This window comes from Salvia splendens, chromosome 4 (assembly GCF_004379255.2).
Source record: "Salvia splendens isolate huo1 chromosome 4, SspV2, whole genome shotgun sequence".
In the NCBI taxonomy this organism is placed as follows: domain Eukaryota; kingdom Viridiplantae; phylum Streptophyta; class Magnoliopsida; order Lamiales; family Lamiaceae; genus Salvia; species Salvia splendens.
Genome location: NC_056035.1, coordinates 7594412 through 7605172, shown reverse-complemented (window position 1 = coordinate 7605172; position 10761 = coordinate 7594412). Strand labels below are relative to the sequence as shown.

Below are 10761 nucleotides of genomic sequence, written 5' to 3'. Positions count from 1 at the left end.
GACAACGGCAAAGAATTCAAACATGTCGATGTTTGGGAGGCTGTCAAAGACGTTGAAAGGTGGGCCGACAGTGTCCAGTCCAGCCAGGGCTCGAGCTCGAAGCGCACGAAGCACACGGCGGGTGGCCAATACTCGTCTAGTGAGGGCGGGTCAGACAGCGCCTCACAAGAGGTTGCCTTACAAGAGGTTGAGGGCATGGCCACCGATGCAGGGGCCTCCTCACGTGGGAGCCGTCGGCCGCAAGGGACCAAGGGGGCGAAGGCGGCTAGAGGGAGGAGGGGCCGAGGCGAATCAAGCCAGGCGGGCTCGGTCTCGGGCTCGAACACCCTATTGTCCATATATTTGACCGCCACGATGACGGATACTTCCCGCATGACGTCTCCACAATATCAAGCCCATCTTGCCGGAATTGAGTATATGGCAAGACAAATTGGTATTCCGCCTCCAGGTAGCTTGAGTGCACCGCCACCGCTTTCTGATGATGATTCGCCGGCGGAGTAGTAGTTTTATAATTTCTATAAAATTGTATTTTAAATTATGTCTTTTTTTATTTATTTTGCCACGAATTTAATTATGTATTTTTTTAGGATTTTAAGTTGTAATTTTATTTAATCTAATGATGTGTTGTTTTAGTTATGAGATGAAGTGAAAAGTACAGTGGGGCCCATGAATAGTTAAGAGATGAGACGGTTAAAAGACGGATAAGAGACAGCGTTGCGGATGGGCTTACATGTGAGTAAGCTCAAAGAGATTGGCCCAACGCGCCGCCGGGGACCTCCAATCCCTCACGGTTAATATTTCAACAGCTATCTTCTACTCCTATAATAACGTTATTTTTATTTATTTATAATTTACAAATTTTTTTTAGTTTGACATATTAGTAATATTTTTTAAAAAAAAAAGAAAAATTACTGAAAAAATAATGAAGCTTAATCAAATTTTAGAACATAACTGAATGTTATGGTATTTATTATCCAATTATTTCCATTACTAAAAAAAATTTATTTGCCTATGGAGTTATATATTTTAATGATAATGTTTAACAAACGGTAGGGGTAAGCATTCGGTCGTTTCGGTGCAGCTTTTTTGCGAAAACTGAGAATCAAATTTCAGTTTAAAAATGCCAAACCGAACCGAACCGAAAAAACTCAAAACCGAAAAACCAAAAATCGAAACTTAAACAAAACCGAATAAAAAAACATTTACTAGTATAATATATATATATATAATAAAATTAATAATAAATCTAATGATGTGTTGTCTTTTAGTTATGAGATGAAGTGAAAAGTACAGTGGGGCCCATGAATAGTTAAGAGATGAGACGGTTAAAAGACGGATAAGAGACAGCGTTGCGGATGGGCTTACATGTGAGTAAGCTCAAAGAGATTGGCCCAACGCGCCGCCGGGGACCTCCAATCCCTCACGGTTAATATTTCAACAGCTATCTTCTACTCCTATAATAACGTTATTTTTATTTATTTATAATTTACAAATTTTTTTTAGTTTGACATATTAGTAATATTTTTTAAAAAAAAAGAAAAATTACTGAAAAAATAATGAAGCTTAATCAAATTTTAGACATCATGATGTTTGGATTTGTTATCAATTATTTCATTACTAAAAAAATTTATTTGCCTATGAGTTATATATTTATGATAATGTTTAACAAACGGTAGGGGTAAGCATTCGGGTTTCGGTTCAGTTTTTTGCCAAAACTGAAGAATCAAATTTAGTTTAAAATCCAAACCGAACCGAACCGAAAAACCAAAACCGAAAAACCAAAAATCGAACTTAAAAAACCGAAAAAAACATATAGTATTAATATATATATATAATATAAAATTAATAATATATAATATATATTATATAGTAGAATATATTAAAAGAATATATATTATATATTATAATATATTAAACTAATAGACTATATATATAATTCGGTTTTTCCGTTTTTTTCTTCGCCTGAACTGAATCGAACCGAAAAACCGATTTTTTTGTATTTTCAAAACCGAATCGAACCGAAAAACCGAAAAAACCGAACCGAATTTCAAAAATTCGGTTTAGTTCGGTTCGGATATTCGGTTTCTGGTTTTTTTGCTCACCCCTAACGAACGGTTCGTTTTCTTTTTTAATAGACAATGTTTAATTCCTTGGTGATGACGTGAATGCAAGATTTCTCATCTTCTATATAACTCATACAATTTCATAAAAAAAATCATTTATGGGATGATTGAGAATAGATCCAGACTTCGCCCTGATTGTTTTTGAAGTTGGAGACTGACCAAAATTTTACCAAATTTCAATACACCCTTTAAAAAATACTCCTAGAATAGTTCGGGGTGGTAATTGGAATAGAGGTAAATATGATGAGTTTAGACAAAAATACTGGGCCGATCCAATTATTCTTGTGCGATAATGATATAAATAATTGAAAAATGTGGATAAATCATAAAAACTATTGTGATAGAAAATAATAAAAATAAATATGCATTAATATGGGAACACCAAAATGATAAATGGTGTCTCTCGGAGAAATAGAGAGATGATGATTATTAACTTTACTAACTTTTGATTTTTGAACGTTTACCTTATTCCAGGAATATTTCTCTGATTTATTTTGAAATTCTTTTCGACCTTTTAAAATTCCCTTCCCTCGCTTCTCAAACTTTCTCTTTTTATTTCTGTCTTCTTTTCAATTCTTTCTTTTCTTTTTTTTTCGATTTTTCAATTGAGTCACACTCTTGTATTTCTGGTTTAATTATAGTTGATAAGTTATAATCACAAATATAATAGACCACAAATATAATTAACGAATTAATCACTTGCAAGTGTCGTTTTCGGTGTCACCACAAATATATTAGTACTGTTGACCTGAAATATGAAAGTAACGAAACACATTTCCTACATTTAACCCACACTTTGAATAAGATTATCATCTCTTACAAAATCACAATGGAAACAAAAAAGTACATTATGATCATCATGTGCACAATTTCAACAGAAAAAATAAACAATATTGTCGTGAAAACACTATCATTTTTTTTCCTTCAACACTATATATTGAATTATTTTGCCATGCATAAATATAAAAAAATACTATAACGCTCGTGACTCTCTCACTCTCTGTCTCTCTCTCATGTATACATGTTAAAGTGTCCATGAATATAATCTAATGGGATCTGGCAATCCAACTTGAATGCCACGTCATCGACATTATAATCATCAAAAAAAGTATCATCTCCAAGATTTGAGGTATGATTAATATGGGAAGAAGAATCACCCAAATCCTGATCCAAGGAAAGCCACTCTGCAAAAATAACCTTTGGCAAACACAAATTTTCACGTGAAGATTGTCGTTTCGTGTGTTTGAATGAAGGGTCGGATGATTCCTCAACGTCAATTTTGGCAACTCTTTTCTTGAGATAAGAATGCCAATAGTTTTTTATCTCGTTGTCACTTCTTCCCGGTAAATGCTGCGCTATCTGAGACCACCTGCACCAACACATCAAATTCAAAACCCCCAAACCATCATATAAACTATTTGTATGAGAAATTCTTACTTGTTGCCTAATAATTTATGAAGGGTCAAAATGGTGTCCTCTTCCACCGTGCTGAAAGTGCCGCGCTTCAGCCCCGGTCTTAAGTAATTAATCCACCTTAATCTACAGCTCTTGCCATTTCTTTGTAAACCTGAACCTTCTCATTTATCAGATAATAATTGTATAAGATCATAAGATATAGTAGTAAGTACTATAAAAATGTGAACTGACCGGCATTTATAGGAACCGAGCTCCAGCAGCCATGCCCGTGTTTCAAAATATAGTTTCTGAGTCTTTGATCTTCGTCTGGGGACCATAACCCTTTTCTGTGCTTCTTCTTAGGCTTTTCACAACCCATTCTTATTTTTCCAAATATATGAACTAATAGTATGTTACTATTTTGGTAGCATGCACAATAAAAGGAGACTTGTATATATTTATATGGGGTGCCTAGATATTCAAAATTAAGGATTAGTTAGTTATGCAAATTAAAAATTATTTGACATGAGCTACCTCTTTGATGATTAAAAAGACCGGTAGATTTGGGGTATAAAAAAAATGTCTAATTGATTAAAAAATTTAATCTTTAACCGACGCATTTAGTTAGTGACTAGGTGTCCTTTGTGAGGCAAGACCATAAAGAGAGTCTACGCAAACACAGTATCTTATTCTTGTGTCACATAGCAGGCTTAAAACCTACTAATAACGACCTCATTTACTATTATTAACCATTTTTTGGGTCCACTTCCTCAACTATCTATTCTATCTTAATAATCAATGAAATCCAATGGTTTGCTCAGGAATTAAAGTGATCCTTCTCTAACGACATCGATGTAATTGGTTGCCGTGGGTAATTAAAATGATACATGTAGCCAAAGGCCATCTTAGAACAAGCAGTGAGAATAGTTTTCAATTTGGTAACTTGGAATAGATAGTTCCAAAAAAAGTCAGGAATAAAATAATGCAGTGTGGTAGTCATAACTTGGTACGCGTGTGTGAGAAAAATATTTGATCTCATAAATTTAACGGAAATCGTACTATGCTTTCTGGTTTTTTATATATTTGGCCAATTAAATCATACAACTTGCAAAGTCATGCGCAGAAGTGAACTCATGAATCCATGGTACTCAATGAATAAATATTGCCTTCAGCGAAACTAAAGTTTCACTTAGATTTTGTAACTAATTAAATCAATGTGTGTTGACTTGAGGTCTTTTCATAATGAAAAATTGGAACTTGAAAGTTCTATTAACAATGCTATCCAAGGCTGTAAAAAAAAACAATTGTTGGACCAAGGACCCAAAGGATTACCAAAAAAATTTCATTTATTATTTTACCAAGGATATCAATACCTTGAGATTTTAAGATTGCTTTGTACCCAAAGGGAAGGATCAAACTCATGGTCATTGGTTAATGATGACCGAGTTATATCCCATTCGATCACACCAACCACGCCTAGGTTTTACAACCAAATTTTAATTGTATACATATATATGGTCAAATCGCTCAAAATGGGTGAACATAGCGTGCGTTTTCTGATCGCAAGTGCCTCTTAAAATATTTCAGACTAAGCTTTTTCAGGTAAAATCTTTGACTGAACAAAATTATTACACCACAGACATCAAAGAAACTACCATGCATTGTTTATTCTTTCAAAATCTACACAACTGGAAAATCCACCAGTCAAGATGAACAGTCCTCGTCAACTATATCCACTCTCTATGAACTGCAAAGCTCAGCGTAGCAACATATGTAAATTATTACTCCGACGTAGTACTATTTATAACAAAATGACACTGTAACAAAGAGCAATATAGCGCACATAGGGGTCTTGATTCGGGTTTCGGTTCGGTTTTTTGCTAAAAAACCGAAAACCGAACTTAAAAAACCGAAAAACCCGAACAAAACCGAAAAACCCAAAAAAAAACTGAAAAACCTGAAAAAAATAAATATAATATAAATATATATTTATATATGTGTATTTTATTTTATTTTATATATACTAATAAAATATTTATATACAATATAAAATTAATAATACATATAATATATATTATATAGTAGAATATATTAAAAGAATATATATATTATATATAATATAATATATTAAATTAATAGTATATATGTATAATTCGGTTTTTCGGTTTTTCGGTTTTTCTTTGCCCGAACCGAACCGAAAAACCGAAATTTTTTTATTTTTAAAACCAAACCGAACCGAACCGAACCGAAAAACCGAAAAAAACCGAACCGAATTTCAAAATTTCGGTTTGGTTCGGTTCAGATATTCGGTTTCCGGTTTTTTTGCTCACCCCTAAGTGCACATAAAAAAAATCCTAAAAAATGATGTTTTAGTTCAATTTTAATACAAATATTGAAACTTGATGCACTTTGAATTCAGCCAAAAAAATGATATGATGATTCCATCATCATCAAATTCTTCAGCTAATATCATTCTATACATGTACATGTTTTGAGGTAGGTTAGGTTACAAAATCTGATGGCTTCATGCCATAAGCCAAACAAGTTACACAGGACAACATAAGAAATACGTAGTAATACATGGAAATCGAAAAAATAGGACAATGAATTCATAGATAGACAATTAAGATAAATTCTCAATAGAAGTAAGGCTCAGTCAGGTGCCCAATTGAGAGAAGGATCATGAGTCTAATAGGGTCAACATGGAAAACAAGTTGAGCGTTCTGAATTTTCTTGGAATGTATTTAGATATGAACTAGGGCCTGAATTCTACTCCTCCAAATCTGGGACTGGATACACTTAACCATGATCATCAATCACTTTCTGTCTTTAGTTGTGAGAGCTTTTGAAGGCCCAGGACTCTATGGATGAATCATGTTGAACTGAAACCTGGATAGCTGCTGCGGGATGGTAGATATAACAGGTCCATATCTCTGTGTATGATCAACAATGACCTCTATAAGGAACATATGACTATTGCATAAAGATAAATGACTATAAGTGCGCAGAAGAATGAAAATAAATAGAAACGTTTGCAAACTCAAAGGAATGTTTCATTCTGAAAACAGAGCTAGCTTAGATGTTAACATGCGCAAATGTATTCCAAGTATTCAACATGCTCTGTCAATATGAGGAATACAAATCAAGACATACTATCACAGAGTTGGAAGAAAGTAATTCTTTTCACTGACTAAACTAAAGGAAACAAGAACGAAGTGTACTTAATGGAACCACTTCACTTGCTGCACACACACATATATATAAAATGTGTATACACACACACACATATGCGAGTACACAGTTGTATACGCACATGCACACGATGAAATTACTAAATTTTTCATACCTGAACATTGTCGTATAGTTCAAACAATGGAACAGCCAGAAGTTTCAAGTTCTTCGGCACAGCAAAATACTCTCGTTCAGACAAGTGAACAACGAAGAGCTTTTTGCATTCCTGCATCAAAAAATATCAGCAATCAGTACAATTCCATTGAAAATGAATAAAGGGTTTTCTACTGAGCCTCATGTTATTTTACCTTAGGCTTTGTTATATGTGGGGGGCAGTAAGGATACATGATAGTTTCAAAGTTTGGTCTCCACCAAATTGCCACACACTCTCCAACCTACATGCAAATTTGAATTTTCTCTTAACTCCAAAGCAAAATTCAACTGCAGAGAGATTGATATGCGAATAATGGCAACGAAGCAAGTAGTTGTGGATTTTCTTTATGTATAGACTATAGCATACGGACTCAGGTTACTAAAGACAAATCTTAGCTTTTCTCAAGACAGTTAGACCAAAATTACTAATAAAAATGGCATCAATCTGTTACCACAATGTTGCATGGATCTCAAACCTTAGGTGCCTATACATAAAAAACACTTTTACCCATGACACTTTTGAAAGGTGCTCCTCAGGATTTTTCTACCTTACAAAATTGAGAAGTTCTTCACTTTTTACCTGCCAATCTGGCTGTAGAGAAGGTGAATTAGCTGCAAGTTTGCTAGAGAGCTTCCGCTTCAGACCGTCAATTTCTGTAAATTGAATCAAGGGTAAAACTTAAAAGGAAAAAAAAGTAAGACCACATTAATTTACACTATTACTTGCCAATCAAAAGATGCTATGACACATCATCTTTCTGTGTTTACTAGTCACTGAGATTGACAGCCAAAAAGCTTATAGCATATAACAAATGAAAAAGAGTACCCAAGTAAATATCATACCATTCTCTCCTGGCTTCAATCTACCACCTGGAAGTTTACAAAATGTATTTCCGATTTGCAAAAGGAGAATATGGGGATGATTATGTTCTTGGACCTGGAGGTTTAGACATTTTTTCACCATCAGACAAGTTAAGGGATTGGCAACTTCTTGAAAATAAGCTTAAAAGTATATAGAATGGCATGACAGCAGTCAATGGGGTTGATTTTGAGGCGGTTATTAAATCCTTAAAGCAGATAGAAATAACAGATTAAGATGCATGAACTCTAATTCTACCACTAGAAACCTACAATAGTGCAGTGCAATCGGAAACTCATTTCATTTGTAGGTCAAATTTTTGTAAAAACTTCTTACATGTACACCATTTGACAACTTTATAGTACCCTAAGCTAAAATCAAGCATATTGATTTTTCTATAGGCATCTACACCCAAGCAACTTCATGGATACGACAGCAACAAAACTGAGGAAAAAAAAATAAAAGATGGCAGACTTTTGATATCTATTTAAGCATATTCACTAAGCAATGATAACATTCCTCAACAGGGACTCAGAGACAATAACAATAACGGTTAATCGATGGGAGTTTGTACATTTGGCTCCATACTGAATATTTGTTGAGACTTGAGACATCACACCATCAAAAACCATTGTTTCAAAATAGCTTGGAATAATCAATGCATGTCCAATCAAAGCAATTGCAGAAGCGTGACAAAGATTCTAGTGCCATTTGAGTAGAACAAACATGTTTGCATAATGACAACAATAGTAAACACAAATTGTACATTTCTTAAGAAACTCAAGTGCGTGCTTGTATGTACACAATTCTGTCAAAAAGTAGTTTAGCTACTTATTCAAAGCATTTGTGTCAGTTTGATTGCATTCCAAAAGTTCGTAAACATGTATTGAATTAAGAATGCAATTATATCCACTTCGAATTCGTTTTTACTTGTTATTACCAATTATCTAACTAAATCTCATGCAAGAATAAAGAAGGATCAATCATGGAGCCGTGAAATCTTGCTACTGAACACATTTCCACAATTAATTACAAACACTACTTCCTCAAAACAATAGCTGAAAAATTGTTTTCTATATCTGAACGAGAAAAGAGGTCTCCAAGAAGTCTGTGAGCCGAAAATACAAACCACGGTAAGAAGACACGAAAATTTGTAAAATGTAGGAGAAAATGCATACCAGTAAAATACCCTCGACGCTAGTCCTCATACCCTCCTTCATGTAGCTGCAAAAGAAGAATCAAATTAAAGATCGATTAAATTATTGGCGCATTTCTTGGTACCGCACTAAAACCCTAAATCGAATTACTCAAGTCTGATCTAGGGTTTTACCCACACCTGCCAGAAAAGTGTAATCATAATATTAAAAGAGAACGCTAAAATGGGAGAGAAAAAGACGAACTTGACTTTCATACGAGCAAGGCGATCGGCGACGGAGGTGTCTTTCTCCATCTTGGGCTCTTTGGTGCCGAAAGTGTAGCTCGAAAGAGGATACGTATTTACCACCTGTGAAGTAACCATTTCGCCGCTGTTTCTCCGATTACTTGTTTAAATTGCTTCTTGTCGTGGACTATTGCAGATTTGCGGCAACGGATTTCTTCTACTTTATGAAGAATTTGCAGAGGGAATGTGGAAAACTTGCTCCCCGCTCTGCAAATACTCCAAATAATGTCGCTACTGTTTCTTTCTACTACAAATGCGACTTTCTACAAATGCGACTTTCTACAAATTCGAGAACTTTCAAAGGAGAAACAAAAACGCTTTTATTTTCTAATTTTCTCCTAGCCAATACTTTTAACTTTTAATTTTATGAGCAATAAAAGTCATACTCATAATTATCCATCAAAGTAATATGCAAATACTAATCACACAACACAAATACAAGTCGTTAAAGACTAAGAAATTCATATTGTGATTAAGCATGTTGTTTAGTAACTTTATTTTCAGAAATAGAATTCTCATGTATGCCAAGTTAGAAAACATAATTTACTATGCTTGGCGTTCATATTGTCTCCACTCTCCACCAAATAGAAAAAAATATGCGTGTTGTTCATATTGTGTTGTTCTTATATATAATTGAATATTTAATAAAATGAAAGAGAAAACTTGACGGGCTGCCCACGCGGATATAGACCTTGGGCTATATGACTTATCCCACATCCTAAACGGGCCAACCCAGCATTTTGTAACCGGGTTTCTCTTCATATCCACCAAATTAATAGTATGAGTTCATAATTTTTATTCCATTTGAACTACGCAAATCATCTCTGAACTATGCATTTTGCACGCAAATGGTATTTAAACTTTAAAAATATCGTGGGTGGTCCATGAACTAAGGTATAATCACATTTTTATTACTTTTCACTGTTCATTATAATTTTGCACCAAAAATGCCCTCAAATGCATGGAAGGCATTTATGGACTTTCATATCTAGATACTAAATATGATATTTTCTTTATCTCTCTCTATTACTAAATATGTTATTTTCTTATAGTTTGAGTACCTAAAATGATTATTCACTTCACTTTTTCAATCATTTTATGTCGGATCTTCTTTCTCTCTCTTTCTCTAACACTTTTAGAAAGTAAAAGGTTAAAAAAATACTACGATGAAATTCTTAAATACGGAGTATGGAATAAAATTTAAAATTATAATTTTCATTATCAAAATAACTTTTAGTTAAATTTAATTTTGATTCTAATTCGATTATTTTTTTAATATTAAATATTAAAAATTTTGTATTAAATAAAAATTAAAAATTTAGTTTTAATTAAAAAATTAAAAATTAATAAACACCTGAATATAAAACTAATAATGAAAAAGACCCAAAGGCCATGTTTGGTTGGCAAGAAAGTAAAGTTGACAAGGAAAATGATTCCTGGGAAAATGAATCCCGGTAATATGATTCCCAATAACTTTACTTTCCTGCGTTTGGAAAATATCAAGATTTTAAATTTATATCTGATTTAAACATCAAACTAAAAATATACTTGTAATTATT

General features: G+C 33.5%; 2 protein-coding genes across 2 annotated transcripts; both read right to left on the bottom strand.

Moving 5' to 3' along the window:
• Nucleotides 1-3127: 3127 nt before the first annotated feature.
• On the bottom strand, nt 3128-3897 carry LOC121800370 (transcription factor LAF1-like). The gene is made up of 3 exons (XM_042199943.1): nt 3771-3897; nt 3561-3690; nt 3128-3492 (listed from the first exon to the last, which is right to left on the bottom strand). The coding sequence occupies exons 1-3, from the start codon at nt 3895-3897 to the stop codon at nt 3135-3137; spliced, it is 615 nt and encodes a 204-aa protein (XP_042055877.1). The 3' UTR covers nt 3128-3134.
• A 2035-nt stretch (nt 3898-5932) lies between these two features.
• On the bottom strand, nt 5933-9425 carry LOC121801356 (pre-mRNA cleavage factor Im 25 kDa subunit 2). The gene is made up of 7 exons (XM_042200827.1): nt 9162-9425; nt 8940-8985; nt 7746-7839; nt 7483-7556; nt 7058-7144; nt 6865-6975; nt 5933-6451 (listed from the first exon to the last, which is right to left on the bottom strand). The coding sequence occupies exons 1-7, from the start codon at nt 9278-9280 to the stop codon at nt 6380-6382; spliced, it is 603 nt and encodes a 200-aa protein (XP_042056761.1). The 5' UTR covers nt 9281-9425; the 3' UTR covers nt 5933-6379.
• Between the last annotated feature and the right edge of the window lie 1336 nt (nt 9426-10761).